Below are 21,590 nucleotides of genomic sequence, written 5' to 3'. Positions count from 1 at the left end.
AAATAAAGCTTGCTTATACTTCCAAGTTGAAAGGAAATCCTGTTTGCAATATTAATGGCTGTTTGCTATCATAGGCCTGAAACATGGTATTATATCATAATAGAGTACTGCTTCCAGAACCTATCATAATCCTAAATGGGAAGAGGCTGTAATTTCACAATTTGATTGACAGCTCCAAGTGTATATAAAGGGTTTAGCTGTTTTTGATCTGAAGCTATGATGTTTGATTTTAAAATAGATTAAATATTTAAAATCATTTCAATATATTAAATTGAGATCTTATTAATTAGTTATTTTTAAACTTTAATGAATTCTTCAATAGACACATGAACATAGTCTGGCATGGAGGCTGTGAGGAGCCACAGAGAAAGGTAGAGGGATCAAATGTGATATGGATGGAGCATGACAAGCCAATAGTTGAGTGGGGTTAAAGGCTACAGGGCCATACTGATTTGACTACTGAAGGTCAAAGTTTTAGAGCACTGAAGAGCCCTGTTAAACAGTCCACCTTGGTATACAGCATGCCCTGTGGTCACCTCAAACTGTTTCCCAAGGTGGCAAGCCCACCTCCAGTCTGCCACAGCTGATGCAAACATTTGGTGGGTCAGGTCAGTACTCTCTAGTTGGGTTCATAAAGTGGAATATTTCTTAATTCTGCAGGAAAAGTTCGGACCTTTGTTGCAAACTCGAAAATTGAAAATAAACATGTTTTTGTAATGGAAATGTTAAAACAAGTATGGTGATACAAATGAAGGACAAAACAAAAAAAGTGAACTTGCTGTCATGACCTCAAGATGTCCCAAAGGGCTTGATAGTCAATAAATTATATTGAACTACAGTAACTTTTGTAACAAAAATAAATGAGTTAGCCAATTTGCACACCACATAACTCACTAAAAGTAAACAAAAATAATTTGCTTTAGAATAAAAAAAATAAATTGCTGAAAGTATTCTGTAGGTCCAGCAGCATCTGTGAAGACAGAAACAAAGTTAACTTTTCAGGTTAAATGTTAGCTCTCTTTTTCATTAGATTTTGCCAGATATTGAATATTTCCAACATTTCCTGGTTTTATTTAAGAGTTTCACTATATACAATACTATGTTCTTGCATTATCTGTTCGACATATCAGCTCAGAGATGTGATGCCAGGCCACAGAGGATCTCTGCTGCTTGTCTTTAGGTCAGAACATTCATCTTTTCCCGGCCATGTAAGAGGGCAGACTGATTTAACATTGTTGTACATCTGAAAGACACCATCTTTGACTCTAAAGCATTCAACACCACAATGATAGATACTTAAAGGAGATACAAAGTCAATTTGCTTCCAAATAAATGAGGTTTTTAAACTATTTAAGTTGCACTGTGATCCCACTCACTCCCAACTTCAAATTGGTCACAGGTATATGAAAAGAAAACATAAATACATTAGCAAGAAAATGAACAAATTAGCCTATGATTGATTGATTACAAGCTTAAAACAAAGGGTTTTAACTAAGAAAATGAATTAATTTTCTAAACTAAATAGACTATTTATTTTTAAAGTATTATTTTCACCTGTCTTCAAGTAACAGGATTTGCTAGATCTATTTGTAAGTAACTAGATAGATCAGGTCAGTGGGTATGCATCTAGCGAGTTGTCATAATCTGAAATAGTTAATATGACAAAATGCAAAGGAAAAGAGATAATACTATAACAAGGGTACCAGATCGGAATCAGGCAGATTTTCCAAGTTGAGTGAGTTAGCGGAGGTGAGACAGGAGGAGAAATTGATACAAGAGAATGTTGGTTATTCATAGGACAGTTATAAAAAGACTGAAAAGCTGCAGAGTAAATACATACCATTTAAAAAAAAGGAGACGACTTCAAGTTTCAGGTTGCTGTGAATAAATAAAGAGATTAGAAACAACTAAAATTGAAGAGGGTAGATGGGAACTATTAGATATAAAAATTAGTAAAGCAAAAAGATAAAGAAAAATGTAAACAGAAGCATAAGAAGAATAAACTGGGAATATGAAGACAGAATCTCACAATAATGTAAAGTATACAAATAAATCCGTGATAAGAAAATTGTTCAGTATGAGGTAGACCTAAGGGAAGCCGTATAGAAACTGGCAAGTATATCCATCAGGCATTTTGTTTCAATATTCATCTAAGAAAATGAACTACTTAAAAGTGAAAAACTTATTAGCATAATAAGAACTGGAGATATTATTTAAAATAAAGGATCATCATAGACTTGGATTATGGGTATGGGTAGTCAGGGTAGAAAGACAGAGACCCAGAAAATGGTAACATAACAATGTTACTAAAAATTGTAATCCAGAGGCCCAGACTAATGCTCCAGAGAGAAATTTAAATCCTAACAGCTGGGAGAATTTAAATTAACTTAATAAATAAATAAAATAAAATAAAATGTTACTCTAATGACTACTGATCAAGAAACTACCAAATTGTCATAAAAACCTTTGGCTCACTTCTGTCCTTCTGGGGAGGAAATTCGCCAAACTATAAATGACTTCAGACCCACAATAATGTGGTGGGCTTTCAAATGTCCACTGAAATATCCTATCAAGCCACTTCGTTGCACCAAAATGGCTGTTAAAATTAACGCTTTGTCCGATTTTTTCTGCTGTGCTTGGACCTCCAAGGTCTGTACACAGTATCAACTCCCAGAACCAGGAGTAATGGGTCCACATACCAATGGTCATGCACAGACCACTGAAAAGATGTGCAACTGCGGGAATGTTGGTTAAAATTTCAACGGGCATCAATAACTTACAAAAAGAAATTGAAATTTAGAATTAGTAGCAAAAAGTATGAAAAATTTCACATTTCAAGACATTTACTGAAAAAGATTAAAAGCACTTTATTAGCATCTTATAGTTTAACCATAAAGCAGACATTCCCCTTGTTTCTCAACAAACAAAAACACTCTTCACCTACATCACACTCAACTGTGCAACTACAGAGCTCAACAGCAGAGTCTCTGAGAGACAATCTCACTGCCCACCTATGCTTCCTCACCATGTGCATCCCTGACCATTGATCTCAAGCCCTGCCTGCTTGCCTTTATCAGATCCAAAGTCATATCTGCATCATGACCAGTGGTAGAGTGACGTCACAAACTGCAAGGTGAAGCAATAATGGTGAATGAAGATGATGGACCATCTGAAAAGAAACCAAAAATGTACAATTTCCAGAACAGGCAACTGAATTACTGTTCACGGCCATAAAAGATGGGTGTGTTTGGCTTAAATGCCACCAAAGTTTATTGGTAAGTAAAGAGAGAAATTTGGAATAACACCACACAATGTTGCTTGGTAAATTCAAGAACAGTTTTTTTCCTTAAACAGCATGCCATGGACAAAGAAAGCTGATAAACAGAAGGCCATTTTGAAAGCTCAACAGACATTTTTTTTTCCCTAAACAGCAACAAAAGGTCTGCACGAAAGCATCATGTCACATTTGCCACCTCAAGCAATATGCAAGAAATTATTCACAGATAGTGAAGTAATTAACAAAGTAATGACTTGTCTGCAAACTCTTTACTTAAATACTTGAAGAACAAGAAAGAAATAATAGTAACAATTCATACCTCCAGAGCATATAATTTGGTGCATTCACAACAGTAAGGTGAGTGGAATCTTTATCTGATTTTGTCTTTTAGCAACTATGGCAGGATGTGAAGGACTGTGCATGTTTCACACAGTAACAGATAAATCCATGGACATGATTAACACAGCCCGGCTGACTATGTGTGTATGCTCTATAAAGACATGACAACTAAAGAGGATCTTTTGACCCTTTCCCCCTAAAAGCGATAACAAGGAGGAGGCCATCTATAATAAATGCAAAAAGGTACATGCTTGAGCACAACATTCCAATCAAGAAACTGGTTTTCGTCACCACTCATGTTGCACAAACTATACTTGGCATAAATGTAGGCCTTGTTGCATTCCACCAGCAAGCATTAGCAAATAAATTTATGGACTCTTCTCATGTAATAAAAGTAAAGATTGTAAAATTTGATTGAAGCAAGAGCCTTCTTGCACTGCTTGTTTAACTATTTGCTCAACGAACCCAAAACTACCTAAGATGAAATAATCCTCCATACTGATGTGAGCTGGTTTAGTTGAGGGAAGGTCCAGCGAAGAATTTTAGAGCCGATGCTTGAAAGCTTCACCTTTCTTTTAAATTAAGGAATGAAGTGTGCAGTAACTGTTAGACAATGAGCACGATTTTGGGTTTCTTATAGATGCATCATCACAATCGAACGAGATTAAGTCTGAACTTCAGGGAAAGGACAACAAATTAGCACATCTGATCAGTGCTTGAATGCACCTGAAATGATACTGAACTTGTGGTCCTCCCAATCAAAAAATAAATACTGAAACAGATCTGAAGTCTGCAGAAAACACTAGAAGAAAAACAGAGACAAAGAAGAATGGTTAACAATATTAATTTCTAATATTCTCAGTTCCCATACCCCTATTAAGTGAATTTAAACTCTTCCCATTAGTAAACTGCATTTCAACGAACTCATTCCCTACTCTGTCCAGATGCAATCCAGCTTATACACTTGCTGTCTCCCCACAGAACCAGTGACAGTGCTCACTCCCCCCACCCCCCCACCCCAAACTATCTTTCAAGTCTTACATTCATAAGTCTTATCTTCTTAGTTCTGAACTGACTTGCACATGGCACTGGGAGTAATCTGGAAACTACTACTTTGAGTTCTGCTTACTAATTTTATAAGGAGCGAGAGAGCAAGCTAACATTTCAAGTCTAGATGACTCTTCATCAGAAACTCGAAAGGTTAGCTTGCTTTCTCTCCATGGATCTGTGACTCTGCGATCTCCAGCATTTGTTTTCAGTACAGATTCAATCATCTGCAGTAATTTACTTCTACTAGTTTTCTACTTAGCTTCCTAAATTCCAACTGCTGAACTGTTTCCCCTTTCCTATCTTTGTTGCGAGTAGCAATATGAACCACAATGTCAGGCTGTACACCCTCCCCCAAAACCATGTTCTACAACGATTATGTGACATCTTAGTACTTAACACCAGGAATTCAGCAAACCATCCTGGAATCACTTTGACAGCTGCAGAATCATTTGTCTGTTCCCTTATCTAAAGTATCTCCCAATGGTACACCCGTTCCACTCTTCCACTCCCGCAGGACAGCTGGGTCACCTGTGGTGCCATGAGCTTGACTCTTGCTACACTCCCCCAAAGATCCATCGCTCACACTGATATCCTGGACAGAAAATGGATGAGTAAGTTGCTCTCTGGTGACTCCTGCACTACTTGTGTATTTCCTGTGGACTGCTTAGCAGCCAGGTAAAAACAATGACTGCAGATGCTGGAAACCAGATTTTGGATTAGTGGTGCTGGAAGAGCACAGCAGTTCAGGCAGCATCCGAGGAGCAGCAAAATCGATGTTTTAGGCAAAAGCCCTTCGTCAGGAATAAAGGCAGAGAGCTTGATGCGTGGAGAGATAAGCTAGAGGAGGGTGGGGGTGGGGAGAAAGTAGTATAGAGTACAATAGGTGAGTGGAGGAGGGGATGAAGGTGATAGGTCAGGGAGGAGGGTAGAGTGGATAGGTGGAAAAGAAGATAGGCAGGTAGGACAAGTCACGGGGACAGTGCTGAGCTGGAAGTTTGGAACTAGGGTGAGGTGGGAGAAGGGGAAATGAGGAAACTTTGAAGTCCACATTGATGCCCTGGGGTTGAAGTGTTCCGAGGCGTTCTTCCTCCAGGCGTCTGGTGGTGAGGGAGCAGCGGTGAAGGAGGCCCAGGACCTCCATGTCCTCAGCAAAGTGGGAGGAGGAGTTGAAATGTTGGGCCACAGGGCGGTGTGGTTGATTGGTGCGGGTGTCCTGGAGATGTTCCCTAAAGCGCTCTGCCAGGAGGCGTCCAGTCTCCCCAATGTAGAGGAGACCGCATCGGGAGCAATGGATGCAATAAATGATATTAGTGGATGTGCAGGTAAAACTCTGATGGATGTGGAAGGCTCCTTTAGGGCCTTGGATGGAGGTGAGGGAGGTGGTGTGGGCGCAGGTTTTGCAGTTCCTGCGGTGGCAGGTGAAGGTGCCAGGATGGGAGGGTGGGTTGTAGAGGAGCGTGGACCTGACCAGGTACCATAGCAGCCACCCATGCCATCTTTGCCTATAGTTTCTCTGAATGTGGCATCCAGGTGGATGCACCTGTGTCCTGAGCCACTGGCTCAAGTTATAAGCCTGCACACTTTCAACACATGGACTCGCTTGAGTCACCGGACATGTCCATGACTCCCAAGCATATGATAGGCAAACTGCTTTAAATACAGTTACCTTTTTCCTTATTTTAATCTGACCTTTCTGCTTTTAATTATGAATGAATGTGTATTAGAAAATAAAAAACATTCACTCTTATTCATACATCATTTCCCTTTCCCAGCCTTCAAATTTTTGACTCACCCTATGCTAGTTTAGATGTTTAGGATTTTCAACATTACTGAAACACAGTTCCCAACAGCTGCTACTTGAAAACCTGTCAACTTCCAACTGTCCTGTGATTTCACTCTTAAGACCTTTTCAAAATTCAGTCAAACAGCTGACAGAAGGTGCAACCTTGCAGGTCCAACTCTGTTAGCCTCTGGAAGATAAGAGCAAATCCAGTAAAAGAGTGGATGCAGAGCTAGCTCTCCAAAGCCAATGAATTAAAACAAATTACTGCAGTACTGCTAAAGCTTTATAAATGATCCAGTCAAATAACTACTATAAATACGAAAGCAAATCAGAAACGTATCACCTGACTCCCCAAAGATTTCCCACTACCTATGTGGCAGAGGTCAAAAGTATGATGAAGTACTCTCCGCTAACTTGATAAGTACAGCTCCAACAGCACTCAAGAAAATTAACACCATAGGATAAAGCAGTTTACTTGACTGGAACTGCATCCACCACATTAAACTTTAATTCCCTTGATTACACACCGCTGACACTATCTCTCACCACGTCTCCTTTGATAGCGTCTTCCAAGTCTACAATGTCTACCACCCAGAAAGAACAGTGCTGCAGATGCATTGAGAACATTACCATCTGCGATTCCACACACATGACCCTGACGTGGAACTTTATGACCTTAACTGCATCATTGCTGCTATAAAATCTTGAAACTCCCTTCCTGACAGCATTGTGGATCCTCTAGCACATGGACTGAAACGGTTCAAGAAGGCAACACACCTTTACCTTCTCAAGACCAAGTAGGGATTGGTGATAAATAGTAACTTAGGTAATGACATCCCAATTCTGTGAAAGAAGAAAATCTAGACATAAATGATGATGGGCAATTAGACAACTAACCAATGAAGGAGACTCCAATATCATCTTCATCCTCAATAATAGGAGCTCCTAACACATCAGTGCAAAAGATAAGGCTGAAACAATCTTCAGCATGAAGTTCTGAGTAGGTAATCAACCTTGGCCTCCTCCTGAAATCTCTTGGTCACTAATATCAATATTCAGATAATTCAATTCAGTCCATGTGACTTTAAGAAACACTGAAACAATAGATAACACATATGCTAAGGTTTCTGACAACATCTCAACTGTAGAATTACAGATATAAAATCCTGAAAGAGCAATACCCTTAGCCAAGCTGTACAAGTTTAGCTAAAACCCTGACATCAACCCAAAAGTGCAAAATTAACCAAGTATATGCTGTATGCAAAAGAATACGTCAAATCCAATCTGATTACCAACCACTTCATCACTCTGCTCTTGACCATCAGTCAAATAATGAAACGTGTTATTGATATTCTATTAAGTAGTGTTTAGTCAACAACAATCTGTTCACCAGCAAGGTCCCTCAATTTCAGGCATCATTATAGCCTTTAATCGGAAAGTAACTCATACCAATCAAATTTGCAGCTATTACCAAATGAATAAAGTTATGTCTTTCCTGTGATGTCACTCTTCATTTTGTGCTGGGCTCCTGATCCTTAGTTTTAATTTATCCTGCTAAAAAGACCTTACAAGCTATGAACCAAAAAGCATACAAACAGTAACCATTCCCATCTACACTGAATTCCCATGCTGTTCCAAAATCACAGAAATATACATTTACTTAGGCATGTCTCACTCCAGATGTGATCTGTACCTACTGATAATGCAAAACTTACTGAGCTTTCCTTCACTGAAATCCTCACCATAAATATCTAGTGGGGTTACCATTGTGCAGAAAATGAACTGGACTTGACATATAAATACTGCGGCTGTAAAGACATGTCAGAGGTTGGGAATTCTGTAGCAAGTAACTCACCCTCTTGATTTCCCAAAGTCTGCCCATCATCTAATAGACATAAATCAGGTACGAGATGGAACAATGCAACTTAATACATGCAGCTTAATAGCACTCAAGATAAAGTGGCCCACTTGATTACACAGTATCTGCCACTTTAAATGTTAATTTCCTCCACCCCAGTACTCAGTGGCAATGAAGCGTACTAGGTATAATGTGTGAGGCAGCAATTCACTAATCTTCCTTCGACAAGTATGTAACAAACCTTCAACCTATACCATCTGGAAGAACAAGAATAGCACATGCATGGGAACACCACTACGTTTCCCACTCAATGTTATAAACTGCTCTAACTTGGAACCATATGGTCGTTCTTTGCCATATGCCACTGGATTAGGATCCTGGAACTCACTCCCTGAACGCACTGTGGTTCTTTCAATACCATGAGGCCATTGGTGGCTCAAGAAGGCAGTTCATTTCCACTTTCCCAAGACTAAGTATGAATGGACAATAAATGCTGGCCTTGCTTACAATGCATAAACCTTAATAAATCAAAATTTTTAAAAAGGGCAATTAAAAATGCATTTTCAGAAAGGGGCACAGCTCAGCCAGTAATTGTTGGTTAATTATTGTTTGGGTTAGGTGAAATTTTAGGAACTTAAAATTATGTAAATAGCAACTACTGAAGTAAGAAAATTAGAAGCAACCAATAAAGGCAAAATTTTGCAGATGTTGGAAATCTGAAACAAACACAAAGAAGCCTGGAAAAAGGCCTGGCAGCATCTATGGAAAGAGAAATAATTAAAGTTTTGAGTCTGGTATGCCTCTTCTTTAAAAGTTCAGAGATTTTGCAGCATCCTATGTTAGAAATAGCCAACATGGACTTCAAAAGAGATCATATTTGACAATGATAAAAGCTCTCTAACAGAGGATATGACACAAAGGAAATATGTAGTGGAGTGAATGTGGTATTCAATACATTTCGGAAAACTTCTGACAAGGTATAACACAGGACAATACTGGGGAACCTTAGGGAGATAGAAAGGCCCTTTTACCCTAATTCTGAGCTGAAAATGATTAGAAGGGAGGGCACCATTTAAAGATGGCTTTCTGCGTAGTTAGAAATAGGAAATAGTGTTCCATGGGTATTGTTTGAGCCAAAATATGCTCTTTGCTTTTGTTAGTTAATGATTCAAATTATAGCTGGAGTAGCATTCAAATTTGCACAGCATACCAAAATAAGAGGTGCAGCAAATAGTTGCGAAGACCAAAGGAAACTACAAAGAGATAATGAGATATGGATAAGCAGAGTGGATCCATGGAATCTATGCAGGATAAATACCAGCAGACTGAGTCATCTAAGTAACCTTTTTAATATCATATTTCTATATAGGTTTGTCTCTATCTAGCAATTTTAGGACAATGTTTGGAAAATTGTTTGGAACATTTTAACTGGTGTCAACATAGACTTAATTTTCCCTTAAATAAATTTACTTAAAAGAAAGTTTCGCTGATTGTTTATATAATAGAACAACATAGTTCTATAAGATAAACCAAACAATATCAGTTATTTCCCTTAAAAAGACAACAGCTGTTTTACTTACTTCAGTAATTCAAGAATGGCGAGAACAATGTCATTGACGTAACAAAAACCTGATGCCTCAGATTTCTTGGCATGATGAAGACCTCCTGCCCAGTTGACTGCAATATCAGTCTGTTGTCTATTGAGTTTTACTGCTGCAGCTATGTAGAAAGGGAATATGAAAATTATTTTGACTGGTTCAGCAGAAATCTCACTTGCAATGATTTTTTTTTCCATAAGTGTATGCCCAGTAAAATTTCACTTACCCACTGAGCCTCCTGTTGATAATTGACAAAATTCAAACATTCCATCAAATACAGGACAATCTTCTCCAACATTAACTGTAGAAATAAAAACAACTTTTAAAATCTTCTGTGTAAGCCCAGTAAATATTAAAATTAAGGATGAAAACTCTAGATTAATTTTTAAAAGAGGATGTCTATCACTGGGTTTATTCAGAATATCAACATCAATACAGTACATGTTTTTAAAACAATAAGCTTTGAATATGAAAATAAAAGGAAGATCTGAATTTTTAAAAGACAGGTATACACGATGAACCTATCTAAACATTCTGAAGGTGTGACTACAGTATTTGACAGGGGAAATTAATGCCTTGGACATTCAGAAGGCTTTTTTTTAAAAAGCCCTAATCCTTATAACAGTCCATTAACTAAACTAAAGTTTAATGAAGTTAAAGAAAATTGTTCACCTGATTAGGAAATAAGCTGAGCAGAGGGGGCTTGAGAATAAAGATAATCATCAAACGTTCTAATTGGCAGGATACGACTAGTGCTGTCTGCAAAGATTTGTGTTGAGGCTTCAGTCATTCACAGTATTTATGACCAACTTGGATGATACAATAAAGAGCCTCATCATCATGTTTGTTTAATGATACAAAGATAGGCGGCAAATAAACACTGTCGATGGAACCCATAAAATTAAGAGAATAATAATAGATTTAGTCTTGTTTTTTGCAAAATGGAGGCAGAAAGCAGGAAAATACAAGTTAGTTAACTAGATATCATTCAAAAAACAATATAGGAAGCAATTATTAAAGAGAACACGGTACTTAGAGATATTCATGATAATTAGGCAAAGTCAATATGGTTTTGTGAAAGGGAAATTATGTTTAACCAATTTATTGGTATTCTTTGAGGAAGTAAAATGTAGTATGGATTAAGAGAAAATGCCAGATATACTGTAGTAGATTTCCAGCAGGTATTTAAAAAGGTGTTACATCAAAGGGTAATATGGAAAATAAAAGCTCATGATTAAATTAGATTACCTACAGTGTGAAAACAGGCCCTTCAGCCCAACAAGTCCACACCGACCCTCCGAAGAGTAACCCACCCAGACACATTTCCCTCTGACTAATGCACCTAACACTATGGGCAATTTAGCATGGCCAATTCATGATGTGTGGTCAACATATTGGCCTGGACAAAAGATTGGTTAGGTGACAAGAAACAAAACATAAATGGGTCATTTTCTGGTCAACCTTATTTCTATAACTTAAATAAATGATTTGGATATACAAACATATGATTATTAAATTTGCTGATGACACAGAGATAGGTAGGAAAATAGGTACAGTTAGATAAGTTGTGAAGAGGACATACAGAGTTAACAAAAGCACATACATAGATTTATCTGGTGAATGCAATATAATGTGGGAAAAAGTGAAATTGTCCACTTAGATAGAAATAATAAATTTGAAACATATTATTAAAATGGTGAGAAGTTGTACAGCTCTGAGGTCAGAGAAACCTAGACGTCCTCATGTGTGAATTACAAAAGGTTAGCATTCAAGTACAGCAAGTAATCAAGAAAACAAATAGAATGTTATTGTTTATTTCACGGGGAATTAAATATAAATGCAACAAGATTATGCTTCAATTTTATAGGGCATTGGTTAGACCACCTCTGGGTATCATGTACAGCACTGATCTCCTTATATAAATGTGGAGTTAAAACTGTTAGAAGCAGTTCACAGAAAGTACGTAATTAATGTTAGAAGTCACACAACACCAGGTTAGGGTCAAACAGGTTTATTTGAAATCACAAACTTTCGGAGTACTATTGTTTCTTCAGGTGAAGTCTGAAAGCTAATGATTTCAAATAAACCTGTTGGACTATAACCTGGTGTGTGTTATTTCTGACTTTGTCCACTCCAGTCCAATACCTGCACCTCTACATTGTAAGTTAATTGCCTTGCGAGGAAATGCTGTCCTGGTTGGACTTGTATCCATTGGAGTTTAGAAGAGGAAGGGTTGATTTGACTGGAAGCTAAGAGATCCTGTACAGACAAACATAAAGCTGGAAGAACTCAGGAAGCTAGGCAACAACTGAGACTGACAGGGTAAATGGGGACAGGATTTTTCGTATTGTGGGAGAATCCAGAACTAATGGTCACTGTTCAAAAATAAGAAGGCATGTTTTTAATTCACGGAGAATTTTTTTCTCAGAGGGGCGTGAATCTTTGTAACTTTCTTCTGCTAATGGCACTGGGCGTTGCGTCTTCAAATATTTTTAGGCAGATATGGATATTTGATAAGCAAGCAGATGAAAGGTTTTTGGGGAGGTGGGAATGTAGAGTTAATGTTGCAATCTGATCAACTGTGACTTTAACTAATGGTGGAGTAGGCTCAAGGGGCCAAGTAGAGTATATTTGCTCCCAATTTTTATGTAAGCAAAAGGGCAAATGGATTTCATTTTAGGAAAATGTGGCTTCATTTACGATAAACTTCAAGTGAGAAGAACAAAGTCCTTTCAAAATAGTGAAGGTCCAAACAAATGTGTAACATCCATGTACCTACATAAAATGTCATGAGGTGCAAAATAAAAATCAAAAATGTGAAGAATTCTGGCTTTTGTACCTAGATATATTTCAATTTGTTTTTAAGATCTTCAGTACCTCTTGCATAATTAATATGCTTGCTGAAATGTAGAAGCCAATTAATGAGTGGATTTAAGAAAAAAAGGATTGGATGTTGCTGACTAGGTTAGCATTTACTACAGGTTCCTCAGCATTGTGGAGAAGATGGTAGTGAGGTACCTTCTTGCACTGATGCAGTATTTAGGGTGCAGGGGCAACCACAGTGCTGTTATTGACCCAGTAACACTGAAGGAATAGCAATGTAGTTCCATGTCAGGATGGCATATGGCTTAGAGGGGAACTTGCAGCTAGTGATGTATCTGTAGCCTAATATCACAGATAACAGAAATCGCAGCTTATGAAGGTGCTTTAGGAGGAGCCATGATGGTTGAAATACATCTTATAAATGGTACACATTTCTTCAACTGTGCATCAGGGATGAAGGGAGTGAATATTTAAAATGCTGGATGGATGCCAATCAAGTGGGCTGCCTTGCCCTGGATAGGATCAAAATTTTGTGTGATTTTGAAGCTGCACTCATCTGGGCAAGTTGCGACTATGCCATCACACTCTTCATTTGTGCGTTGTAGAAGCTAGACAGGTTTGAGGGAGAAAATGATGGTCATGTCATTCAGCATCAAGTAAGATTTCCTCATGTTGGAGATGGTTAAGGTCTGGCATTTGGGATGAATAAATGTTACTTTATTTTGCTTTATGCTCTTAATGGGATGTGGGCATCATTGTCAAGCTGAGCATTTACATTTCAGAATCCATTGTTTTTGGATTTATTACCAATTTCTAATAGCCCTGGAACTGTGTGCCTGGCTTGGTTATTTCAGAAGCCAGTTAGAAATCACTACAGTGCTGCAAGTTTGGAGTCACAGTAGGCTAGCCCAGGAAAAGACAGCTGACTTCATTTCCAAAACGTCATTAGTGAAACAGATGAGCTTTACAGCAGTTGATGGCAGTTGCAAGGTCACCATTACGGAGTGATTGGTATTCCAGATTTACTAAATGAATTCAAATTCTACCAGCTGCAATGGTGAGATTTAAGCTGTGTTCCAAGAACTTCATCCTGAATCTCTGAAATAGTGGCCAAATACATTACCACTATGCCACTGTCTTCCCTTACTTGTCACTTATCTGTCCAAGCTTGGATGTCGTCCATGTCATAGATATGTACAACACGGAAACAGACCCTTCGGTCCAACCCGTCCATGCCGACCAGATATCCCAACCCAATCTAGTCCCACCTGCATATCCCTCCAAACCCTTCCTATTCATATACACATCCAAATGCCTCTTAGATGTTGCAATTGTACCAGCCTCCACACTTCCTCTGGCAGCTCATTCCATACACGTACCACCTTCTGCTTGAAAACGTTGCCCCTTAGGTCTTTTTTATATCTTTCCCCTCTCACCCTAAACCTATGCCCTCTAGTTCTGAACTCCCCGACCCCAGGGAAAAGACTTTGTCTATTTACCCCTCAATTTTGCAAACCTCTATAAGGTCACCATGCAGCCTCCAATGCTCCAGGGAAAACAGCCCCAGCCTGTTCAGCCTCTCCCTATAGCTCAAATCCTCCAACCCTGGCAACATCCCTGTGAATCTTTTCTGAAACCTTTCAAGTTTCACAACACCTTTCCGATAGGAAGGAGACCAGAACTGCATGCAATATTCCAACAGTGGCCTAACCAATGTCCTATACAGCCGCAACATGACCTCCCAACTCCTGTACTCAATACTCTGACCAATAAAGGAAAGCATACCAAACGCCTTCTTCACTATCCTATCGACCTGCGACTCCACTTTCAAGGAGCTATGAACCTGCACTCCAAGGTCTCTTTGTTCAGCAACACTCCCTAGGACATTACCATTAAGTGTATAAGTTCTGCTAAGATTTGCTTTCCCAAAATGCAGCACCTCGCATTTATCTGAATTAAACTCCATCTGCCACTTCTCTCCCCATTGGCCCATCTGATCAAGATCCTGTTGTAATCTGAGGTAACCCTCTTCGCTGTCAACTACACCTCCAATTTTGGTGTCATCTGCAAACTTATTAATTGTGCCTCTTATGCTCGCTGGGCACAGACTAATTCAGTATCTGAAGAGCCACGAATGATGCTGAACATCATGCAATCATCAGCAAATATGCCTGCTTCTGACTTATGACAGAGGGAAGGTCAATGATGAAGTAGCTGGAGATGATTGGGCCAAGAATACCAAACTAAAATTTCTACAGTGATGAAAATAAACCAATAAACCAGACAGGCTAGCAATCAGAAACAATATCAGAAATTGCAGGAAAAGGATAGCAGGTCTAGCAGCACCTGTGAAGAGAAAGCAGAGTTACCGTTGCACATCCAGTCCATTTTTGGGTCCATTCTGAAGAAGGGTCACTGGATCCGAAATGTTAATTCTGCACAGATGCTGCCAGAACTGCTGGGTTTCTTTTCATCAACTGCTGATTTTATTCCTGCAGTGCTGCCAGGGCAAAGATCAACTTCCAACAACCCAAAATCACCCTTCTTTGTGCTAGGTATGATTCCAACCGGCAGACAGCTTAATCGCAATTCTCACTGACTGTTTTACTAAGATTCCTTGATACCATACCTGATAAAATGCTGCTGTAACACTGAGGGCAATCACTCTGACCTCATCTCTGGAGTTTAGCTTTTTGCTCACGCAATACATTAAGGTTGTAATGAAGTCAGGAGTTAAGTGCCCCTGTGGAACAATAAGTTACTCCTTTACAAGTATCATTTGATCGCACAATCAATGACTCCTTCCATAACTTTCCTGATGTAGGATGTTGTGAAACTTGAAAGGGTTCAGAAAAGATTTACAAGGATGTTGCCAGGGTTGGAGGATCTGAGCTACAGGGAGAGGCTGAACAGGCTGGGGCTGTTTTCCCTGCAGCGTTGGAGGCTGAGGGGTGACCTTATAGAGGTTTACAAAATTATGAGGGGCATGGATAGGATATATAGGCAAAGTCTTTTCCCTGGGGTTGGGGAGTCCAGAACGAGGGGGCATAGGTTTAGGGTAAGAGGGGAAAGGTATAAAAGAGACCTAAGGGACAACTTTTTCACGCAGAGGGTGGTACTTGTATGGAATGAGCTGCCAGAGGATGTGGTGGAGGTTGGTACAATTGCAACATTTAAGAGGCATTTGGATGGGTATATGAATAGGAAGGGTTTGGAGGGATATGGGCCAGGTGCTAGCAGATGGGACTAGATTGGGTTGGGATATCTGGTCGGCATGGACGGGTTGGACATCTGTACATCTTTATGACCATGTCTAAGAGTAGATTAATAGGGCAGTAATCGACTGGATTTTATCTGCTCTGCTTTATATGCACATAACATACCTGGCCAATTTTGCACATTTTCAGTTGTAGTAGTTGTACTGTAACAATTTGGATTGGTGCACAACTACTATTGGAACACAGGTTTTCAGCACTGGAATATTGTCAGTCTCTACTGCTTTTGTAGTATCTGGTACCTTCAGCTGTTTCTTGGTATTATCTGGAATGAATCAAATTGTTTGAAGACTAACATCTGTGAGTTTGGAGGAGGTTGAGAGGGATCATGCACTCGGCGTGTCTAGCTGATAGAGATGCAAATACTTCAGCTGTGACCTTTGCACTGTCATTGAGGATAGGGATATTTGTGTAATCTCCATCTCCTGCTTCTTGTTTAATTACCACCATCGTTCATGACTGGCTATGACAGGAGTGCCAAACTTATATATATTCAGTTGGATTAGAAAAAATGTTACTTAAATGAACAATTCTACAGTTAAATCATGTGATAAGGATTTTAGATGACTTAAATTGAACGGCTGAATAGCTTATTAACAAGTATTATGAACATTTCTGTGCATAAATGATGACGGGCAATTCAAACAAAACAAATTCAGAACATTGGTTTGAAGGCCAGAGACCTGATTCAACGAGTTATAAAACCAGCTATGGAAAACATCCTTGGATGAGATAAAGGCAAGTCTTAGTTAATCAAGCACACAAGTTTATATGCCAAGACTCTAGAAGATCATGGTAGACAAATACAGTTAATGGGCTTTAACCCCATTGTGTAGACAAATAACTCAACATGCCTTTGGGCATTTTGAATTTGGGAACCTTTATAAGACAACATTATGTTTTTTTACTGCTTAACTAGTGTGTATATCCCACCTTAATCTCTAATTAAGTAGATACTGTAATATGCCAGTTACAATTGATTTTGATTGTCTAAATATTAAAAAGAACCAAGTGCATAAAAGTAAAATATCAATAAATCACATTCACATGTATCCTTATGGAATTTGACAATTCTTCATTGTCTTTACGTATGAACCAGGAAAAGAAATAAAGTCACACAATCACTCCAGTGTACCTGTATATGTGAGAGAGTGCGAGACCGAGAGAAAAGGGTGGGGTGCATTAAACAGTGTCAAATTTAATTGAAAACAGGACTGATGGAACAAAGTTCAAACTGACAGACTCCACTGCACCAAATACAAAATGACATATCAAATTTATAAGGGGAACCATGAACACTTCAGAATATTCATGTGTGGAGGGTTAATAAATCCTGAATATTTTGGGCCTATATGATTTTGCATTGGACAAGACAATTTAAATTTCTTTCTTACATCTCTGCATCTGTTTGCTGAACTCTGACATGTTATCTGGTCGTATTGACCGCAGGAACTTGATATAGTCATCACTGTGGTATTTTGTCATCTCCTCAGTTGTAGCCTTGTGTGGCCGCTAATGGAAAAACAATAAAAATCAGTTGGTTATACAATTGTCAGTTCTCCTTCTCCATTCCCCAACTAGTCAGGTTTAGAAAATAGAATAACCAACTTACATAGATTTCCATCTTTCTGTACAAACCATAATTCAGCAACAGGTTATGGGTCATACGGATTCGATGTGGTTTCATTGGGTGTCCCTGTCCATAATAGTAGTTCCCAATGTCACCTAATAAAAGTAAAGTCAAACTGCTCATTAATCAAGATGGAAAACTGCATTTAATCCAGCATTTTTAAAATAAAGCCTTTGAACTTTGTGCAAACAATGTATTTGGCTTATTCAAAAGAGAATCCCAACAACTAATTAATCTAAAAATCAATATCAAAGAGCACTATTCAGAAATGGTTAAAAATGATCCCAATGTAACACTGGAAAAATCATACATGGCACCGCACAAAATTTAACAACAATTGGAAAAAGGAAGTCATGTAAAATTTGACAATACCAGAACTGTAGAATTACAAATATTAGATGAAAAAGGGGTAAGAGAGTAGCCAAACTTAACAATTACATAATGGGATTTCCAAATCATTTTTGAATTATGACTTTGAGGACTAAGTCTGAGGTAGTGACAATGAATGTCCAAATTGCTGAACTTTCATTTCAAATGTAATCTATTGATCAGCAGTGTCTTAATCAAGTTTAGGAAAGAACAACACATATCCCACATCTTAACTGAAGATTGATTTAACAACCAAAAGATAGTTGATCTTTGTCCACAAAATGTTACATTACACATTGCCTATATTCGGATGAAACAAAATCTTCTGAGAAGGAAAGGAAGCTCACATTGCACAGTCTTAGATTACTTCAAATATATAAGTATGTAAAGAGGAAATGGTCCTTTTTCTTGTTCAACTCATGCCTAATGAGCCAAATAGCGAATATGTTGCAGATTATTTCCAATTTAGTTGATGGGAGTTGCAGAAACATGAGTATAACATCTGAATAAAATTTTCCGGAATCTGGCGATTAATTTGATTAAAATTTGAAAGATAAATGTTCAAAGCTGCTTTAACTATGAGAGAGTTAGCATATTGCCAATGCTAAAGATCACATTTGTTGCTTCAAAGAGTAGTGTATTTGAGATTAGCAGCTTCCTCACTGGCAAATCCTCTTACAATGTAAAGGTATAATTTCTCACCAATGGGTAGAAGCCCAAATGCATGTACTTATTACTTCAGTACTAGGTGGAACAAAATAAGACAATCAAGAAAAAGGCCAACCAGCCTAACATGCGAGCCAATTGAAAAAGAAAAAGAAAACCTAGCCACACACCTTCTAGCCCATCTTCCACTATCTTGTCCATAACTTTGCAGATTACCAAACTTGAGGTACCTTTTAAATTAATTGAGAGTTTTTGCCTCCAACACCATACCAGGCAGCAAATTCCACACGTACATATATTTGCTCATGTCCCTCTTATCCTTCAAATATAACAATCGCCTTAATTCAAAATACCGCTGGTAACTCTCCTCCCTGTATGGAGAAACAGTTTATGTCTGCTCCATTTAAGTGACTTATAGTTTTATACACCTCAACTGAGTCAGTCCACAATTTCCTCTGGTCTAAGAAAAATAATTCTAGCTTATCCAATTTTTCTACATAGCTACAATCTCATGTTACTTGATGTTGTTCTGCATCAGGATTTATCATCATCCACATAATATATTAGCAACGTGTGGAAGATGATATTTTTTGACTGGCAAATAGTTTTATCAACTTTCATCTTTAGTGCACAGAAAATTTTCTATTAAGCCTTTTGCTACTAGAAAGAAATTGTGAAATTGTTAAAGAAAGGGCAGACAGCTAATAAAAGCCTTTTCCTAACACAATATAACAGAGAAATGCATCTGAGACCACCAGCTCTCTATAGGATGCTGCAAGCAGAAAATTGGAGTGCTAGGTTGTGCATCCATTATCTCAACTAGTTGAGGCAAGGCCCAATGGTGCACAAGCTTACAGATAATTTTGAGTAGAGTCTGGTCATCGTTGATTCCACCCCTAAATCTGAGACAAGCTTCTGTGAAGGGTTCCCCTAACCTCAAATAATATTCAAATTAAACGTCATGGCATGCACCTAATGATGCCTCATTCATCCTCTGCTCATGTGCATACATCACCCAATAGTATTGAATCATATTTTTGTGTACATGTGCTTAGAATTTCTAATTATTCATAAACTTTAACTGCACTAATCAATACAGTAATAACTGACTTTGTTCGAAGAGTGTTCCATTCTAGATGGGAGGAAAATTATTTCACTTACACATTACTCACTTATGCAACCATAATCTAAAATAGCCCGTTAAGATCTGCATTTTATGATGGCTTTTAAAATAAAAATTGTTCTTGTTCCCTCTGTCATTTTTTTTCCACCAAAGGCAACTCAACTCCTCAGATCTCAATTTATAAAGGAACAAATGACCCTTAGCTCCTTCTTTCATCGCATGAAGGCAGATAACAGAAACATTACACAACCAGATTATATGCATTAAATACATACACCACTAGAATAACTTATCATGTCTTCTAACTGTTCAATATTTAACTAAGTTTTCAAGTTCCACATTAGTTGTTTCTGGTCAATCATTAACAATCATAGCTAAACCTTTTCAACAAATGATAATGAGTAACTTTTTACCATTAGTCTTTGATTTCAACACATTTTACTTTTAAAAACCCATTCACAGCACATTAGTAAACTGTTTAAATCATCCTGTTAACATCTTTTGTGACAATCAACCTGTTGGGAAATGTCATGATACAAATCTTTGGCAGATCAGACTTGAACCCAGACCATCATGCCCAGAAATGGGGACAGTACCACTGCATCATAAGAGCCTTTAGATTATCCAAATAAACCTGAATGATGCATTAATCTCCCCCACATTTATTACCTGATCATAGTACTTTGATGTTTGCAGCTCATTTACTCATGAGTTTGTTTTGACAATTTATGCCTAGATAATAGTGTACCAAGGACTTAGTACCCATCTCTGTCTTCCTTTGAAGCATTTCTATGCTCTATAAAAAAAGTATACTGTTCTTGCACATAACATTTCTATTGCAATTTTACATACAGAATTTTCCAAGTACAGAAATTGATGCTATATCATAACTTACTACATAAACCAGCTCAATGGAAATACAAAATAATTGCTTCTTTAAAATTCTTCTCAGTATGATAAAGAATAACAAATATTTATTGAGTGGAATAAAAACAATTGAACAACATACTTTGTATTCTTAATGCATTCCATCATAAATTAAATATTTACGCATATTTCATGCAATTGCAATCACACACTACAACACACACAATGCAGAGTACAATGGAGAAGCAGTGTTAACTTGCAAACAGTATTCAACAATAGGTTATTACATTTCAGAAAGATGTCTGCAAGGACTATTTATTGAAATATCAACTGGTAATTCTTTGTGTCTCTGAAGCCTGTAATATTTTAAAATCCATACTCACTGGTTTATTCAAGAAAATAGCAGTGACAAGAACAACCAACCAACCAACCGTCAATTCTACATACTGTCTAGGCTGAGAACTTACATAATTTTTTATTATTTTTTGTATTTCTAGATTAGGGGAAAATGTGGACCCTTGGATTTTGAAAGCTCATTATACAGTCATCCATGGTAATTTTTTTTGCTGAAAAATGTGTTGCTGGAAAAGCACAGCAGGTCAGGCAGCATCCAAGGAGCAGGAGAATCGACGTTTCGGGCATAAGTCTTCTTCAGGGCTTATGCCCGAAACGTCGATTCTCCTGCTCCTTGGATGCTGCTGACCTGCTGCGCTTTTCCAGCAACTCATTTTTCAGCTCTGATCTCCAGCATCTGCAGTCCTCACTTTCTCCTAATTTTTTTTGGAGTAACTAATTTTCTGTATTCAATCTAAAAGTAACTGTAAACATCACTTAAATACAGTATAAAGCATACTAACTGTAAAAAAAGGGGAACAGAGAGAGAGAGATGAAGAAAATGGGCTAAGAAACAATTTAAAAGAGATTTATAGATG

At 38.0% G+C, this 21,590-nt stretch overlaps 1 protein-coding gene across 1 annotated transcript in view; it reads right to left on the bottom strand.

Moving 5' to 3' along the window:
• The window catches only part of LOC140460945 (histone deacetylase 2), an 87,952-nt gene that overhangs the window by 43,485 nt on the left and 22,877 nt on the right, over positions 1 to 21,590 (bottom strand). Inside the window, exons 2-5 of the mRNA XM_072555705.1 lie at positions 17,616 to 17,728; positions 17,398 to 17,515; positions 10,132 to 10,206; positions 9,888 to 10,026 (exon numbers count right to left, since the gene is read on the bottom strand). Of these exons, the coding sequence (XP_072411806.1) occupies positions 9,888 to 10,026; positions 10,132 to 10,206; positions 17,398 to 17,515; positions 17,616 to 17,728 (445 nt within the window). The remainder of the gene's footprint in view (positions 1 to 9,887; positions 10,027 to 10,131; positions 10,207 to 17,397; positions 17,516 to 17,615; positions 17,729 to 21,590) is intronic.

This window comes from Chiloscyllium punctatum, chromosome 3 (genome assembly GCF_047496795.1).
Source record: "Chiloscyllium punctatum isolate Juve2018m chromosome 3, sChiPun1.3, whole genome shotgun sequence".
Lineage (NCBI taxonomy): Eukaryota > Metazoa > Chordata > Chondrichthyes > Orectolobiformes > Hemiscylliidae > Chiloscyllium > Chiloscyllium punctatum.
The sequence above is the reverse complement of the archived record's forward strand: the minus strand, read 5'-3'. Positions and strand labels throughout refer to the sequence as shown.